Below are 19,265 nucleotides of genomic sequence, written 5' to 3'. Positions count from 1 at the left end.
GGACAAAAAACATATAGCACACACAACTACAACATATATCTAAAACAATTTAAAGCAATCAGCCCGGGACAATCCAGGACCTGATCAAAAACTCATTATATGCTGCCAAATGCCTGAGAGAAGAGGGCAATTTTAACCTGGTGCCAAAAAGATGACAACATTGGTGCCAGGAAGGCCTCATCAGGGAGATCATTCCATGGGGGGGGGGGCACCACTGAGAAGGCCCTCGGAGGAGGTACGCAGGAGAGGGCCTTGGTTGCAGAGCGTAGTGCGCAGGTCAGATCATGCTGGGAGAGGCGTTCCATCAGGTATTGTGGTCCCAAGCCATGTAAGACTTTATTGGTCAGAACCAGCACCTGGAATTGGGCAGGGAAACATATAGGCTGCCAGTGTAAGTGGGCCAGAATCAGCGTTATGTGTTTGGACCATCTTGTCCCTGTTATGAGCATGGCTGCCGCATTTTGTACAAGCTGCAGCTTCTGAACTGTCTTCCAAGGCAGCCCCACGTAGAGGGCACTGCAGTAATAGGGTGGAGCATAAGTAGAGGTTCATAGCATTGACACTCCAACAGATACTGCTCCGCCGTTAAGGGTGTAATCCTGTTACTCAGAGGCTTATGATCCTCCAATGCAGAGCGGGAGGTGCAGCAGAGGCTATCTTCGTCTCCCTGTCCTCCCACTCTGTTTTTTCACTAGATGGTGGGCAGGGTTGCCCATCTAGCTGGGGCTATTCAGAGGTGAAGGAAAGGAGGCTGAGGAGGCCTCAAGATAGCTTGTATCCTGGCCTTTCCAGTCCCCTCCCCCACCCCTCCCACCAGAACACCCCCTTATTCCCTCTCCGAGGTTGCATTCCCAGCCCCGGAGAGGCAGCTGGTATAATTCTTTATGTGCTGGATGAGGGGGAGGGGGGTTGGAGTGCAGATTCCTGCCTCCAGAGTCGGAGCACTGTCTCTGACCTCGGATCCAGGAATCTGAAATATCCTATGGCTCCTTAGATGCTGTCTATGGGCCAAAGGATTGCTCCCTAAGTTTCTGGACACTGAAGATGCCTTCAGAACTCCAACTATAACACTTTAGATTAGAACAACAAAAAATAGGAATGTTAAAAACAGTAAAACATTAATACATTAAAACTACTACAGAATGTTTAAAAGCTAGATAAAAAGATGCATCTTTGCACCCTTTCTGTAATGAGATATGAATTTTTCTGCATAGTCTGCTAAAACCAAGGAACGCCTGGAAAATCTGTTACAGAGGGGAAAACAGAATAGGTGGACAATGCCTGATCTACTCTTGGGTCTCTCCTAGGATGGAAACTATCAAAGGTACAGGCTTAGCTGGTTCCCCCCACCCCCATATGGAAGGCAAAACGATGAGTTACCTTCCAGCCAGTTATACTGTCTCCAAATCAGTTATACTCAGGTTCCTTCCAGGGTGGAACCAATCAAAAGGCATACAGTTAACCGTTAACTCTAGTGGGGTGTAACAACAGCTGGAGGAGCCCAATACGAGAATTCCACTGGTTTGCATGAGTCTATAATTAACTACCTGCATCCAGTTCACTGCAGTGTTTCTTGCTCTTCAAATACAGCTGGCCAACCTGTAAAGAAGTTCCATTCCTCTCCAGAGCCAGTAGCAACCTTGGCTACGAAGCAGGTTCGCTTTCCATTGGTTACTTGCCTCCAGCTCTTTGTTTCTTCTAGCAGAAATGAGGTCCTGGTCACCTTTCTGTGCCATTCTTCTGATCTTCTTCATCCATGGTGAGTTCAGCCTGATTCAATTGTCAATAGGCAAAATAGAGACATCTCATAAATGGACTTAACCTTTTGGGGGAGAGATTACTGGGGTAAATGGCAGTTCATAGCTGGTATAGGATATCTCTTACCCTGACATTTCTCTTGTGGGTATAGGCGGCAATTCCTCCAAAGTGACATTGTATAGAGCTTTTCTACACGAGGCTGTTAATCGGCTGTTAATCCCTTGCATCTACCTTTGGGTTTGTCACAACACTGAGATCTGAGCAAACCCAGGAAACTTGCAGCAATGGTACTTAATGGACCGGGACAGGTCGGCGGAGCTTCTTCTGTGAGCACCGCTGACCTGCCTCACTCGGTTATCTAGCATTGCTGCTCATTTCCACTTCTTTCTGGAACTGCTAGTTCCTGTTGCGCTAGCAGTCAGTTCCGCTGGTGTGCACGCAGAGTAGGATACTGCCCTTGGTTTTTAGATGTTATGACTGTCCTTATATATCCTGCAGTGCTTGTTATTTTGTATTGAATTTTAATCTTTTAACCTTTTCTAATCCGCCAGAGAACATTTATTACTAAGCACATTAAAAACACAATAATCAAACAAAGAAATAATATGTGTGAATTGAGAGAACAGGATTCTATGATGAGTGTGTAATAAATGGAAATCCGTGGTGACCAAATCCTTGTATTTAACCTTTTAACTCAATATCTTCTTTGCATTAGATTCCTGTTCCCAAACGTGCCTTTGTGCCCATGGCTTTTGTGAGACAGGCTGGGTGCAGTATCAGGATGCTTGCTATAAAGCCATGATGGAACAAAAGAACTGGAATGAAGCTGAGGCAAGTGATGTGATGCCAAGGGGGTCAACGGGAGCAGAAACATGTCCTTGCAGTCAAATGTTTTTGGCTAATGCAGATTTCCAAGAGCTAAAGTCCAGCCTGTCAAAAACATGTTGAGCAGGTCCTGGCTTCCCTTTTGTCCGGCCATTTTGTGTTAGGAAATCTAGGTAAGATTAACTGGGAACACATTTGATTCTTTACTTCCTTCTTTTTTGGGAGGCAGAGAGCAGAACATATGTAATGGAGACCCAAACAAAATGTTGCACTAAGCACCCATCACCCAGTGCAAAGAATGGCAGAAGTACATGAAGCTTCCCTTCCGGCCATATGTCATCTAGTAGTAATTACTTGTGTCGTGATGACACAGCAGTCTATGTCCCTGCCCACCCCCACCCCGCAGGGGCACCCTCTGATGTGGAACAAGGGCAGGGAAATGTGATGTCACAACTTGGCTAAGTAGTACTAGATGTTACAGAAGTCGGCGGGGAGCTAAACGTGAACCGGTCCGTTTCAGCAGCGGATATAGTGTGAGATGTTTGTGTCAGATTTAGTTTGTGTCGTAGAGAAGTGATCTCTAGCCTGATGCTGGCCAAATGTGGACCTCTGACAAGCAGATATTCATATAGTTGCTCCACGTGCCCATCATGTTTAAAGAGCTCTTAATACTAAGACTGCCACCCAATTCCTTTTAGATTCTTAATGCAATAGTCTTACTGAGTCCCCTCTTTAGACTCTGATAATGTCTAGTAGTTCATAGTAGTTCATTTACTTCCAAAGGTAAGCCAGCCTTGCTGCCTTTGGGGGGCCCTTCTGCTCATTCTGCTGAGAGGGGCCCCAAAGTCCTGCTCTGACAGTACCACTGGTGGAACCCAGGAGCCTCAATTTGCAAAACATGCATTTGTTGAACAATCTGCCCTTCATCGAAAGGGGCTGACCAACATATGATTTTGAAACATTGTAATATTATGAATTCACAATAGATTATCACCAAAGCAGTGAAATATCCTCGAATTTTGACAGAATCTAAATCAGCAAAAGGAGATAATGAACCAAGGTACATTTTCAGTAAGCACAAAAAGTGGAGAGGAGCTCTGCACGTCATAGCAAAATATATAAACTGCTACTACACAGCTATTTTTCATCTGAGTGTCCTGACGTTTGCTCAGGCTATCCCTCTGCAGGTAAATTTCTCTGTGTCCTCTTTCATATAAGTAGGGCAGATCACTTCCATAATATGATTTTCAAGCTTTCTAATGGTGAAACCCAGTTCCCCTGGGCTGTAGAGGAATACCTGGAAATATGTGGGTAGGAACTATCTGGATTTTCAGAACCTGAGTGGAGATTTTGAAGGGGAGGGATTGTACAGATGCTGCGTTCTTGTGAAGCAGTCCTTTTGGGGAGAAGTAAGAAGTAAACTTGACAGTGAATTCTCCTCAGATGTCTTGTCAGAGCTATGGTGAGAATTCCCACCTAGCCTCCATCCACAGCGCAGAAGAAAACGACTTCATTTTTCACCTGATGGGCAAGCCGCTGAATCACAACGATGGAGAGGCCTACTGGATTGGTGGTCATGACACTTTCGAGGTGTGTGTGTGTGTATTTGTGTATTCTTTAGCCCTCGGAACAGACAGAAGATCAGCATAGGCTTAACAACTGGCTCAGAAAGGTCCTAAGTCCTACTGCACACAACCTCCAGCTCTTTCCCAGGAGCTAACAAGATCTCTGCAGATATATGAGATTTTATCCTCCTGCCTACGAAGTCCTAATCTACAATACGTTCAGTAATGTTTCTATGAGATTGCATGCAGCCTGATCCTTTGCATGTTTATTAGAAATAAGTCTTGCTGAATTCATTTCATCTTGAGGCTAAGTAAGATGCTACCTTTTAGGCCTTGGGCCTAAAAGGTAACATGTGTAAAGTTTCCATACCTGCTGTAAAGGATCTGGGAGGAGAGATGACCTTTCCTACTAATGCACCCTTTCTTTGCAAGGGCTCCCCACAAGGGTCCCTGGGGTGGCAACCTAACCCTCACTGAAACGCTCCTTCTAATCTGTCCAGCTGGGGAGTTCGAAACACTTCTATCAAGGGCTTCTTTCTTCACCCCAGTTCTAGGAAAAAATAAACAAAAAGGGGCTTTGGATTTACTTTCCCAAAGCCCAGAAGACCCACAAGATCATCTGAAGTCTGCTTAGAACACAGGCGGTAGCTTAGCCACCATGCATTGCTTTTAAAACAATGCAGCCAAACGTCCAAATACAAATAGTTTATTTGGGAGGGAAAAAAGGAAGGCAACAATCACATACAGAGAATGCACATTTAAAATCAAATCAATAAAGCCGATCTGATTTACTTTTTTATTCGCTTTATACCCTGCGTTTCCCCCAAGAAAATGGCACTGACTCAAAGCAAATTGCATACTTGAGTGGAATCTTGGGTTTCAGAGCACATGAAAGAGTTCCATGAGGAGGATGGTCTGAGTGAGAGGGAATCTTTAGACTCCTGATAAGATGTTGCCAGGACGATAGAGTGAGAAAGTCTCATTTGTATGGGAATCTGATTTCATTAAAAGCCAGCCCGTTACAGGAGACTGGCTGTTGTTTTGTCCAATAGTTTCTGGTGTCAGTGGTTTAGCCCGCAAACCAGACATTTACTTAGAGAACAATCCTGTGCCCCTAGACAGCGTCTGCAGGGACATAGGATTGCACGTTTTCCAGGATCTGAGTTTGGAATCAGGGGTCTGACCTCTGAGCCCAGAAACTGTGCTTCCCCCTCCCCCACATAGCCAGCGTGGTTCTGGCTACATATCCATGCTTGGAAAGGGAACACAGACACAGGGGAAAGGGGGCAGACCTGGGGGTGGGGAGGGTAGGGGACCAGGGAAACTGCACTATGCGGCTTCCTATGCTCGCCCAGCCTCCTTCCCTCCCACTTGGAAGCCCTGCGGCTAGACGAGCGAAATTGCCCATCCAGCGAAAATGCAGGGCAGCCTGAGCATGGAGGTGAGGATCCATGCATGGTGCTCCGGCCGCCTTGCATTGGATACGCGGCAGCCTTCGACTTTGGAGGCTGCTGACTATCTCCTCAGGATGCACCCTTAGTGCCTGGACCCACATTCCTTCCAGTCATAAACTTACATCTCAAAAGAGCTCTCCGGTTCCAGCCGGGTGGGCGATTAGAAAAGAACTGAGCATGCAAATGTTTGTTGGGGAACAAAACATAAGATCTGGCCTATTCAGGCTTCCTGGCACAGTGCTCTAGGCAGCACAGTTGAGCTACCGCAGAATGAGGAGTCTGGCACTTTGGCATTCGTGGAGGGAATTCCTGCTTGCCAAAGCTGAGTGGCTATTTACAAGCATAGCATGATATGCAAATTCCGTTCCCACTATTTGCAAGACTTGGCAAGCAATTTTTTCCTGTGAATCTCTTAGCTTCAAGTACGGTCACTAACTCTGTGCATCTTTTCTTAGGAAGGAACCTTTGTGTGGACAGATGGTTCCAGATTTGATTATCAGACATTTCCTCCCAATCAGCCTGATGGACTGTCAGGAGAACACTACCTGGGGTCCTGGATTTTGCAAAATGGTGAAAAACATTCATATACCTATTAATGAACTCTGCCCCACAATGTGCTGCATGGCTGGTGGGGGGAGGGGGTGGCCACTGGCCAGGGGTTTACTCAGGCAACATGAATGGGAATTTGGCTGTGTGAGAGACAGTATTTGTAACTCTGTGTGTGCACGCACATGTGCGCAGTCTGGGAATGTAGTAATGGGGAATGGCAGAGAAAAAATCAATACGGGGCAGATGCAATTCCTTCCCTCTCCTTCCAGCATCAAAGTTCTATTCCTCCACACTGGATGCTTGAAGCCAGGGGTGTTCATAGAATCAAAGAACAGTAGGGTTGGAAGGGGCCTATAGGGCCTTCGAGTCCAACCCCCAGGGCCTTGCTGGGCACTTAAAAGTTTAAGTGTTGCTAGGCACTTAAAAGATTCAGGACCAGGGCCACAGGAGACAAATCTGCATATGTTGATTTCTGTCTTTGTATGCAAATGCAGGAATAATGACTAGGTTTATTTAAATTTCACAGGAGGCAAAGCCTGCCAATTAATTTCTCATCCAAATAATGTCAAATAAAATAAATCCTTCAATTAATTTGCACCTTGCCCTAGATCATCTCAAATCAATGGGAATAGTTTTTTCCCCCTAAGGTTAATTGTCATGCAGGGAGATTTTTTGTTTGGGGGTTTATGTGTTGCAGCCTGAGGGAAGAGGAGAGTTAACCCTTCCCTCCCCAGCTGCAGTCCCCCTTGAAAATCACCTCCTGCACGGCAAATAAGCTAAGAAGAAACCCTTCCACTGGCACCAATGGATGCTCAGGTCTCTGGAGAGTAGATTCAGGGCCATGGGCCCAGGTCTGGCAATACCCCGGCTTGCACAGTAGAAGCAAAACCAATACTCAATCACTTTTCAATACTCTGTTCAATGGAACTGGTGTTCTCTTGTGTTTATTTTAATATGTTTAATGCTGTATTTAAAAAGAAATTGTTTCATTTGTAAACTGCCCAATAGCTGAAGCTTTCTGGGCAGTTCACAACAATTTTTGTAATTAACAATTTTAAAATATTCCCTCCACATTTTTACTTGCTCAGTTTATTTATCTCTTTTAAATGCTGAGCTTTTGTTGTTGCTTTCAAAAACAACATCATTGCTTTTATTTTTGGCACCCTGGGAGCTTTGGCTATAGGGAGACTGATAAATTGAATAAATGAATGAAAGACATGAATATGTTATAACCCATTCATGGGCTAGTGTTGGCCCGTGGGCTGTATAGACATGGACTCAGTCAATATCACTAATCCAAAGAAATCTGGGTCGCATGGCTGCTAATCCTGGACATTAAAACAAGGATCTTGCTTGGTGGTCGGCGGCCTGCCTCCCAAAGAAGACAGCCAGAGTTTGCTGGGGAGTATTTCATCAGCATTGCTCCACATACATTCCAGAAGGGCATATCTGAGAGGGCATGGAGGAAATGGGCTGTGTGTGGAAGCTGTGTCAGGGCTCCCAGGGACTTAAGCGAACATGCAAGCGCAACTGACACCTCCTCTGCAAGCGACCACGGCCACAATAACATGGGCATCTTGACCCCTTGTGCCAGACCAGCCTGGTGCTCCTTTGCTGGGCCATCTGTTGGAAGAACCTGATCAGATAAAGAGGATGCTGTCCTCTTGGCTTGAACTCTGGGCCATGGTTCAGTGGGGATGGGAGTAGAAACGTCTGCATTTGCAGTTTGACTGTTCCTAACTTCGCTCTGCAACTTTCAGGATCTGTCACCTGGAATGACTATGCCCTTTCATGGCAATTCCCATCTGTCTGCAAATACAACTTGGGATATGGGTGAGTACTGGATTCATTCCCCTCAGCGCTGGATCTACTATTTCTACTGTTCTAAGGAGCTGCTTGGGTTGCATGAGTGCGCACGTGTGCACACACACACACACACACACACACACACACACGGCTTCCAGGTGTAGCTTGCATAGACTTCCTCTCAAGTTAGGAGAATAGGTGGGAAAAGACCCTCCAAGTTCTGGAGAGTTTTTCTCACCTTGTGGCATTTTATTGGCTGTTTCTTCCCCCTTCACGTCCCCAGTTACACCTGATAGGTAAGGGGTGGTGGTGTTGTAGCACTCCTGATCTCTCTCTTTTTACACTTTTCATAGAATCATAGAATAAGAATCATAAAATAGTAGGTTTGGAAGGGGCCTACAAGGCCATCGAGTCCAACCTCCTGCTCAGTGCAGGAATCCAAGTCAGAGCATCCCTGACAGATGGCTGTCCAGCCTCGTCTTGAATTCCTCCAGTGTGGGAGAGCCCACCACCTCCCTAGGGAATTGGTTCCATTGTCATATTGCTCTAACAGTCAGGACGCTTTTCCTGATGTTCAGCCAGAATTTGGCTTCCTGTAACTTGAGCACCCCCCCTTCATGGATCACTGCCTTGTTGTGGCGAAGGGGCTTGCGTAACTCAGTGAAGCCATAAGCTATGCTGTGCAGGGCCACCCAAGACGGACAGGTCATGGCAGAGAGTTCTGACAAAATGTGGTCCACTGGAGAAGGAAATGGCAACCCATTCAAGTATTCTTGCCAAGAAAACCCCATGGAACGTATCACAAGGCTAAAAGATATGACGCCGGAAGATGAGACCCTCAGGTCGGAAGGTAAACAATATACTACTGGGGAAGAGCAGAGGGTATTTCCAAGTAGTGCCAGAAAGAGTGAAGTGGCTGGGCCAAAGCCGAAAGGACACTCAGCTGTGGATGTGTCTGGTGGTGAAAAGAAAATCTGATGCTGTAAAGAACAATATTGTTTAGGAACCTGGAATGTCAGATCAATGAATCAAGGTAAGCTGGAGGTGGTCAAACATGAGATGGCAAGATTGAACATCGACATCTTGGGAATCAGCGAACTAAAATGGACAGGCATGGGCAAATTTAATTCAGGTGACCATCATATCTACTACTGTGGGCAAGAATCCCTTAGAAGAAATGGAGTAGCACTCATAGTCAACAAAAGGGTGGGGAAAGCAGTACTGGGGTACAATCTTCAAAACGATAGAATGATCTCAGTACGAATCCAAGGCAAACCATTCAACATCACAGTAATTCAAGTCTATGCTCCAACCACTGAGGCCGAAGAAGCTGAGGTTGATCGGTTCTATGAAGACCTACAACACCTTCTAGAACTAACACCCAAAAAAGATGTCCTCTTCATCATAGGGGATTGGAATGCTAAAGTGGGAAGTCAAGAAATCACCGGGATAACAGGTAGGCATGGCCTTGGTGTACAAAACGAAGCAGGACAAAAGCTAATAGAGTTTTGCCAAGAGAACACGCTGATCATAGCAAACACTCTTTTCCAACAGCACAAGAGGCGACTCTACACATGGACATCACCAGATGGTCAATATCGAAATCAGATTGATTATGTCCTTTGCAGTCAAAGATGGAGAAGCTCTATACAGTCAGTAAAAACAAGACCTGGAGCTGACTGTGGCTCAGATCATGAGCTTCTTGTTGCAAAATTTCAGCTTAAATTGAAGAACGTAGGGAAAACCACTAAACCATTCAGGTATGACCTCAATCATATCCCTTATGAATATACAGTGGAGGTGAGGAATAGATTTAAGGGATTAGACCTGGTAGACAGAGTGCCTGAGGAACTATGGACAGAGGTCCGTAACATTGTTCAGGAGGCAGCAACGAAATCCATCCCAAAGAAAAAGAAATGCAAGAAAGCCAAGTGGCTGTCTGATGAGGCTTTACAAGTAGCTGAGGAAAGAAGGGAAGTGAAAAGCAAGGGAGAAAGGGGAAGATATATCCAACTGAATGCAGAGTTCCAGAGAATAGCAAGGAGAGACAAGAAGGCCTTCTTAAATGAACAATGCAAAGAAATCAAGGAAAACAACAGAATGGGAAAGACTAGAGATCTCTTCAAGAAAATTGGAGATCTCAAGGGAACGTTTTGTGCAAAGACGGGCATGATAAAGGACAAAGAAGGCAGGGACCTAACAGAAGCAGATGAGATTAAGAAGAGGTGGCAAGAATACACTGAAGAACTATACAGGAAAGATCTGAATGTCCCTGATAGCCATGATAGTGCGGTCACTGAACTTGAGCCGGACATCCTCGAGAGTGAAGTCAAGTGGGCCTTAGGAAGCATTAGTAACAACAAAGCTAGCGGAGATGACAGTATTCCAGCGGAGCTATTTAAAATCCCAAAAGATGATGCTGTTAAAGTGCTGCATTCAATATGCCAACAAATGTGGAGCGCTCAACAGTGGCCACAAGACTGGAAAAGGTCAGTTTACATTCCAATTCCAAAGAAGGGCAATGCCAAAGAGTGTTCAAACTACCGCACAATTGCGCTCATTTCACATGCCAGCAAGGTGATGCTCAAAATCCTACAAGCTAGGCTTCAGCAGTATGCAAACCGAGAACTACCGGAAGTACAAGCTGGGTTTCGAAGAGGCAGAGGAACTAGAGATCAAATCGCCAATGTTCGCTGGATCATGGAGAAAGCAAGAGAATTCCAGAAAAATGTCTATTTCTGCTTCATTGATTACGCTAAAGCCTTTGATTGTGTGGATCACAACAAAATGTGGCAGATTCTTAAAGTGATGGGAGTACCAGACCACCTTACCTGTCTCCTGAGAAACCTGTACGAGGGTCAAGAAGCAACAGTAAGAACCAGACATGGAACAACCGAGTGGTTCAAAATTGGGAAAGGAGTACGACAAGGCTGCATATTGTCACCCTGTTTATTTAACTTATATGCAGAGTACATCATGAGAAACGCCAGGTTGGATGAATCACAGGTCGGAATTAAGATTGCCGGGGGAATTATCAACAACCTCCGATATGCAGACGATACCACCCTAATGGCAGAAAGTGAAGAGGATCTCAAGAGCCTCTTGTTGAGGGTGAAAGAGGAGAGTGCAAAAGCTGGTTTGAAATTCAACATTAAAAAAGCGAAGATCATGGCATCTGGCCCCATCACTTTCTGGCATATAGAAGGGGAAGAAATGGAAGCAGTGACAGATTTTACTTTCTTGGGCTCCAAGATCACTGCAGACGGTGACTGTAGCCATGAAATTAAAAGACGCTTGCTCCTTGGGAGGAAAGCTATGGCAAACCTAGGCAGCATAGTAAGAAGCAGAGACATCACCTTGCTGACAAACGTTCGTCTAATCAAAGCTATGGTTTTCCCAGTAGTAACGTATGGCTGTGAGAGCTGGACTATAAGGACGGCTGAGCGCTGAAGAATTGATGCTTTCGAACTGTGGTGCTGGAGAAGACTCTTACGAGTCCCCTGGACTGCAAGGAGGTCAAATCAGTCCATCCTAAGGGAAATCAACCCTGACTGCTCATTGGAAGGACAGTTCCTGAAGCTGAAGCTCAAATATTTTGGCCACCAAATGAGAAGAGAAAACTCTCTGGAAAAGACCCTGATGCTGGGAAAGACTGAAGGCAAAAGGAGAAGGGGACGGCAGAGGATGAGATGGCTAGATAGTATCACCGATGCAATGAATATGAACTTGAGCACACTCCGGGAGACAGCGCAGGACAGGAAGGCCTGGCGTGCTATGGTCCATGGGGTCACGAAGAGTCGGACACGACTGAACGACTGAACAACAACAACTTGAGCCCATTATTCCATTTCCTGCACTCTGGGATGATCGAGAAGACATCCTGGCCTTCCTCTCTGTGACAACCTTTCAAGGACTTGAAGAGCGCTACCATATCTCCCCTCAGTCTTCTCTTCTCCAGGTTAAAAATGCCCAGTTCTTTCAGTCTCTCTTCATAGGCCTTTGTTTCCAGTCCCTTGATCATCTTTTTTACCCTCCTCTGAACCCTCTTCAGCTTGTCTGCATCCTTCTTAAAATGTGGTGCCCAGAACTGGACACAGTACTCCAGATGAGGCCTAGCTAGTGCTGAGTAGAGGGGAACTAGTCCTTCCCACGATTTGGAAGCTATGCTTCTATTAATGCAGTCCAAAAGAGCATTTGCCTTTTTTTGCAGCCACATCACATTGTTGGCTCATATTCAGCTTGTGATTGACAACAATTCCAAGATCCTTCTCACTTGTAGTGTTGTTGAGCCACGTATCCCCAATCTTGAAACTGTGCATTTGGTTTCTTTTTCCTAGGTGCAGAACTTGGCATTTATCCCCTATTAAATATCATTCTGTTGTTTTCTGCCCAGCGCTCCAGTCTATCCAGATCACTTTCAATTTTGTTTCTGTCTTCTAAAGTATTAGCTATCCCACCCAATTTTGTGTCATCTGCAAATTTGATCAGCATTCCCTGTACCTCCTCCTCCAAGTCATTAATAAAAATGTTGAAGAGCACTGGGCCCAGGACTGAGCCTTGCGGTACCCCGCTCATTACCTCTCCCCAGTTTGAGAAGGTCCCATTGATAAGCACTCGTTGAGTCCAATTCTGTAGCCAACTGTGGACCCGCCGGACCGTTGTTTCATCTAGCCCACTTTGAGCTAGTTTGCTCATCAGGATATCATGGGGCACTTTGTCGAAAGCTTTGCTGAAGTCGAGGTATATGATGTCTACAGCATTCCCACGGTCCACAAGGCAGGTTACTTGATCAAAAATTGAGATCAGATTCGTCTGGCAGGATTTGTTCTTGATAAATCCATGTTGGCTTCGAGTAATCACTGCATTGTTTTCAAGGTGCTTCCAGATGGATTGCTTTATGATCTGCTCCAGAATTTTCCCAGGGATTGATGTCAGACTGACTGGTCTGTAGTTCCCAGGTTCCTCCTTTTTACCCTTTTTGAAGATAGGGTCAACATTAGCCCTCCTCCAGTCATCTGGCACTTCCCCCGTCCTCCATGATTTCTCAAAGAGAATGGACAGCAGTGCTGAGAGTTCTTCTGCCAGTTACTTTATTACTCTATGATGCAGTTCATCTGGCCCTGGAGATTTGAACTCATTCAAAGTAATGATATCTTCCTTGACCATCTGCCTATCGATCTCCAGCTGCAATCCTGCCTCTTCAGCCTGTATTTTGCCTTTGCCTGGGGGGTCATAGACCCTCTTTTGGGAGAAGACCGAGCCAAAGTAGGAATTGAGCACCTCTGCCTTTTCTTTGTCATCTGTTATAATTTTGCCATCCTTATTTAATAGCTGAACAACCATTTCTTTCCTCTGCCTTTTACTATGCACGTAGCTGAAGAAAGCCTTTTTGTTGTTTTTAGCATCCCTCGCTAACCTCAGCTCGTTCTCAGCTTTAGCCTTCCTGACGCCATCCCTGCAATTCTGTGCTACCTGCCTGTACTCTTCCTTTGTTACTTGGCCTTCTTTCCACTTCCTGTATGTGTCCTTTTTTGTTTTCAGGTCATCTCTAAGCTTTTTGTGACGCCACATTGGCTTCTTCTGTTGTCTTCCACCTTTTCTTCTTGTTGGAATTATTTGTCATTGTGCCTTGAGAATTTCCTTGTTTAAAAGCTCCCACCCATCTTGGACTCCTTTTCTCATTAGCGTCGCTTGCCATGGGACCTTACTGATCATTGTTCTGAGTTTATTAAAATCAGCTTTCCTAAAATCCAGGGTACGCGTTTGACTGTACTCGGCTTTTGCTTCCCTTAGAACCAAGAACTGAAGTACAACATGGTCGCTTTCCCGCAGAGTTCCTGTAACTGCTAAGTCATCTCTGTTGATGATCCACTACGTCATCTCTGTTGGTTAGGATCAAGTCAAGGATAGCCGATCCTCTAGTTCCTTCCTCTACTTTCTGTAGGAGGAAGTTATCCACCAGACAAGTCAGGAATTTCCTGGAAGGGCCATGTTTTGCAGAATTTGTCTCCCAACAAATATCGGGGAAACTGAAGTCCCCCATTACTACTACATCATGCTTCCTTGAAACATTGGCTATTTGCTTTTCAAATGTTTCATCCTTGTCTTCTCCTTGATTGGGTGGCCGGTAGTAGACTCCGACCACCAGGTTCCTTTTATTCTTTGCTCCATTTATTTTGATCCAGATGCTCTCGATGGGGCTACCAAGCTCATCCTCCTGTATTTCTGTGCCGAGATATGTATTTTTCACATACAGTGCAACCCCACCTCCCTTTCTGTTCCTCCTGTTCTTTTTGAACAAGTTATATCCTTCAATTGCTGTATTCCAGTCATGAGAGTCATCCCACCAAGTCTCAGTTATACCTATCAAGTCATAATTTCCCTCTTGTATTAAGAGTTCAAGTTAGTTATGTTTGTTTCCCATACTCTGGGCATTAGTATATAGACATCGAAGACTATGTGCTTCATAGTCTGGCTTTCTTCATATATGTGTCTGAAGACTATTATTGGGCGCTATTAGAGCTGTTCTCTCCATTGTGGTGCATGAGCCTACGTCCATTGTTACCCCCAACTTTACATCTCCCTTCCCCGTAGGATTCAGTTTAAAGCCCTCCTGATGAAGTTCTTCATGTTGTGGCCAAACACATTCTTCCCATCCTTTGTGAGATGCAGCCCATCCCTTGCCAACAGCCCATCTTCCAGGAAGTAAAGCCCGTGGTCCCAGAATCCAAATCTCTCTCATCGGCACCACCTTCGTAGCCAGTCATTCACCCAGAGTATTTTTCGTTCCCTTTCTATCCCTCTTCTAACTACTGGAAGTATGGATGAGAAAACTATCTGGGCCCCAAAGTTCTTGAGTTTCCTTCCCAAAGCTTCAAAGTCTGACGTTTGGCGGTATCATTTGTTCCCACATGGATGAGAAGAAAGGGATATCTTTCTGTGCTGTGCTGCTTCATTGTGTTACACATGATACCAAATGCCACAACTGGGGAAAGGTTCTGCATAAAAGCACCAGTCCAGCTCAGTATAATTTCCTTATTTAGCTGCTCTGACTCCCCACTCGAAAACACCCTGGGCTGGATCCAGAAACTACCCCCTGCACATGGAAGGGCTCCTTCCATCTGCGGGAAGCTTGATCTAACAGAGAAGTCCTGCTGGCAGATTGGAAGAAGAGGGGATCCTCAATCTCCCCCCCCCCACAATCCGCTATGCCCTCTCTGGAACATTGGGGGAGGTGGCACTGGGAAAGGGGGGCTGTGGGGGGATGAGCACAGATTGCCTCCCTCTGCTTCCAGCAGCAGGAGTGCTCTGAGCAGAACTCTGTTCAGACAGGGACAGCCCTAGACTAGCTGCCAGCAACTGTTGCCCTAGGCCAACCATGCAATCGGTACCCCCACCCCAAACCCCAAGGGCAGATCTAGACTCAGGTCTTTGGTAAACTGGGAAACATTTCCCCCCCCCCCTATTTTCCATTTAATGAAGTGGCAATCCACTTTCCCCGCATCTTCGGAAGCAGAAATATTATCACTTATAATACAACGCACCCAAAATGGTGTTGTTTTTTATACTAAGCACTGTATCAGCACAGAGGGCCTGACAAAAACATCAAAGGAGACAAGCACAACTGTCCACTCTGTGAAGGAACTGAAGTCCCATCCATGGGTCCCTGGAAGAAGGGTCCCGGTTGCATCCTCAGGGTGACATGGCCAACAAGGGCCGCCAGCCCCTAGGCTCAGCCCTCCGAGGGCAAAGGAAGCGACTGCTATGGGGTGGGGAGTCTTTCCCTCCCTGTCTCCAACTGAGAGCAGCAGTGGGGCAGGGGGATAGCCCACCTTGGCTCGCTCACCTCTACATCCTCGGTCTTATTCCCTCAAATTTGGCGCCCCACTTAACTTGGCACCCTAGGTGACCACCTTGTTTGCCTATATGTACAGGCCCCCCGGTGCGCTGGGAAAGCTCCTGCCAATGGGAAAAAAGCTGGATTCGACCCCAGTAAAACCAAACACAATGGCCTGCTTCACATGTAGTGACATCCCATGGATTGTTTAAACCATGGGTTGTCAGGGTCATGTGGGAGGGGGCAAGCAACAGCACTGCCACCTGCTCACTCACTCTCTTCTGCTTTGCATCCAGTTTCTCAAACAACCCAGGAACATCCTGTTCCTGGGTTGTTTGAGGCCCTTTCTGAATCCAGCACTCTGGGTTGTTGAGGGTTAAACAGCCCTGAGTTTGAACCATGGTTTGTCATTCAGTTAAAACTCTGGCTTGTTTGTCTTTTGTTGTAGTAATTTTCAGACCTGTCTGAGGGTGTGTTTATTCAGACACAAAGAATACACACACACGTGTGGGTGTGATCCAGAGACTGAACAACCCATGTAACAATTAGCACTCACATTTATACATCAGAGTACACAGGATACATGAATCTTTAGGCTGAGTGGTTACAGTTTGCTACATTGCCATGCATGCACACAAGTGTCAGCCAGCACCCTTTGGCAGGGAGCCAGCAGCTTCCTTATAACCGCATAGCTGTATCTAGGGACCAAGAAGGCAATGTACAGCTATGACAACTTGTCTACAAGTAAGGAAGTATGTGCCTAACCACAAGGCTAAGTAAACCAGTCAGCAGTTTGAACTGCCTGGAGGTAGAAAGTTCATGCTCAAGTAGAAGCTCAGAATGGCTTCTTATCACACTCTTAGCACAAAGTTTTCCTCCACCCCCATATAGATATAGATATATATGCAGGCTCCCAAGATGGAGGGACATAGGCTAAGAAATGTCTTTCACGCCTTCAACAACCCAGAGTACCAGGTTCACAAGCAAGGCCGGCCCAACCATGAAGCAGGGTGAGGAGCCCGCATTGAGTGGTGGAGTGGGAGGAGTGCCGAAATGCGCTGAACACAGCGGGACAGGGGAGGGGGTGACTTCTGAGCAAATATGCGTAGGGATTCAGCTGCACGAAGCTCCTATCGTGCGTTTATATTTTGACCTCTAAGTTTTGTTGTTTGTTCTTCTTGTTTCTTTCCTAAACTGCAGTAGGGGCTGCTCACCTAAAAAATCTATCTGCTCCTGTTCCTGCTCCTGATGGGAAAACACTGCCATTAAACAAGAAAAAATGCAGAAGATTATCTGCTGCTTTAGAAATTACTCTGTAATCTCACTTCTGCCTCTGACAACCACCTTACCTTGCTCCTTTGCTTCTCTGCCCAGAATTGCTGGAGGGTTTGCTCCTTTTCCTAGGTCATTTTTCAGATACCCAGTTTCAATGTGGACCAAAACACAGGCCTCTATAGGATATGGACAAATTGATTTACACCCCTAGGGACTCCTTAAAGATGGTCTTGTGACATTATGGAGAAGAATGAAAATGTAACACCCATCCTCCAAATGCTATTACTATTATTATGAATACAGAATGTCGCCATCTTGCGTTTGACCTCACAACAACCTTATAAGGTAGACCACTGCTTACTCCCATTTTGTAGAGAAGAATTTGACAATGAAAAAATAAGTGATTTGCCAAGGCTACACAGGGAATCCCTAGCAGAGGGGAGACTTGAACCAGACCCAAGTGCAGCTCTCTAACCACTAACCACTTTTTCCCAATAAGCGTTACATAAGGTATTCCCCCCCCCCCCAACGCCTTAAACGAAGGGCCAAACTACTAGACAAGTCAGGGCAGGACATGGATTACTTGATATTGCATCTAGTTTTAAAAATACACTGCGGGGTATTGCCACGACCATGGCATGTGGGAGGGGGGTTCATCCAGGGTGTGGTGGGTGGGAAGGGGTTATCCCCCTCTTCACATGCTGTGGTAGCAGTGAAAATCGCCTCCCCCACTCCAGGTAGCTGCTAACTATAAATAAAACCAAATGACGTGTTTAGCATCACATCTAGTTTGGCCCCAAGGACTGGGATTGCAGTCACTGTTTCCTTGATGCCCTCCCCAAGCAATTTATCTTCGTTTGAAAGCTGTTCCACGCAGGAATGGCCAGTCACTTCCTTTGCCCTCTACCTTCTGCCTGGCCTGTTTTCTGCTGTCTATTTGGGAATGCCACCTTTCATTAGTAATAATGACCAATGCCAAAGCACAACAAGCAATTAAGAACTCTGCTCCCATCAAAACTATCTCTGGCTACTGGGCAGTATAGAAATGTAATATATGAATAAATAAATGAATAAATATTCCAAGGCAAAGTCAATAAAGGCCAACTTAGCACTGCTTTCTCTGAAACCTTCTTTTCTGTAACTATGGGGGCAGGGAGGGGGAAGCGTAACAAGAAAAAAGGGGAATCAAACAGGTTCTGGGAAACTGCTGCTCAGCTGAAAAACATTAAATATTTGGGAACAATAAAATGGACTGTGAATATCAGAGTCTTTTGAATAAGGGTGGGCAACTTCTGGCCTCTAGATGTGTTGGCCTACAACTCTCATCAGTTACATACGTTATCACCCTCCACCTTTCGTTAGAGAAAAATGGCATTATAATACATACACCTTCACCCGAATAGGCTTTTTTACAGCTTAAAAAGGTAAAGGTGTCCCCAACCAGTCGTGTCCGACTCTAGGGTGCGGTGCTCATCCCTGTTTCTAAGCCAAAGAGCCAGCGCTGTCCGAAGACGCTTCCGTGGTCATGTGGCCAGCATGACTGAACACCAAGGTGCACAGAACGCTGTTACCTTTCCCGCAGAGGCGGTACCTATTTATCGACTTGCAATTTGTTGCTTTCGAACTGCTAGGTTGGCAGAAGCTGAGACAGAAGACGGGAGCTCACTCCGTCACGCAGCACTCGGGTCTCGAACTGCTGACCTGCCGACCTTCCAGTCTGCAGTTTAGCGTCTTAACCACTAAGCCACCACGGCCCTTATTTTTACAGCTTACAAATGTCTATAGGTATTTGTACAGTAAGAAGTTGTCCCATCCAGTTCACTGGGCATTTACGTCTGAGGAAACATGCTTAAAATCATTTTGGCACTATTTACATGAAAATGGTAGTGATATTACTATCATCATCACCATCATTTACATTTCTATACTGCCTCATACCTGACGTTCTCTGGGCAGTTTACAAAGATTAACACTCATCACATGCTGCCAAATGCCCAGGAAAAGAGCACAGCCACCTCTCTGTCTCTGTCCCTCTCTTTCTCTCAATGCCTTAAACAAAGGGCCAAACTAGAAAGGATGGGACATGGGTTACTTCATTTTGCATTTTTCTTTTAAATACACTGCAAGTTGGGGGCGGGGGGCGGAACTGTCAAGACGATGGGTCCAGTGTCAGTGGGGCTGTGAATCTGGTCTGGG

General features: G+C 45.8%; 1 protein-coding gene across 1 annotated transcript; it reads left to right on the top strand.

The window, feature by feature from the left end:
- Positions 1–1,565: 1,565 nt before the first annotated feature.
- On the top strand, positions 1,566–18,307 carry LOC146358010 (lectin-like). The gene is made up of 6 exons (XM_084859783.1): positions 1,566–1,759; positions 2,474–2,589; positions 4,027–4,173; positions 6,058–6,172; positions 7,912–7,984; positions 16,995–18,307. Exons 1-6 carry the CDS (start codon positions 1,708–1,710, stop codon positions 17,041–17,043), a joined length of 552 nt encoding a protein of 183 aa, XP_084715909.1. The 5' UTR covers positions 1,566–1,707; the 3' UTR covers positions 17,044–18,307.
- The last annotated feature ends 958 nt before the right edge of the window (positions 18,308–19,265 follow it).

The sequence above is a fragment of the Heloderma suspectum genome, chromosome 1, assembly GCF_057233095.1.
Source record: "Heloderma suspectum isolate Gila_16-S chromosome 1, 16-S_ref, whole genome shotgun sequence".
Taxonomy (NCBI): domain Eukaryota; kingdom Metazoa; phylum Chordata; class Lepidosauria; order Squamata; family Helodermatidae; genus Heloderma; species Heloderma suspectum.
Note: the sequence above shows the minus strand (reverse complement) of the source record. Positions and strands in the feature narration are given on the sequence as shown.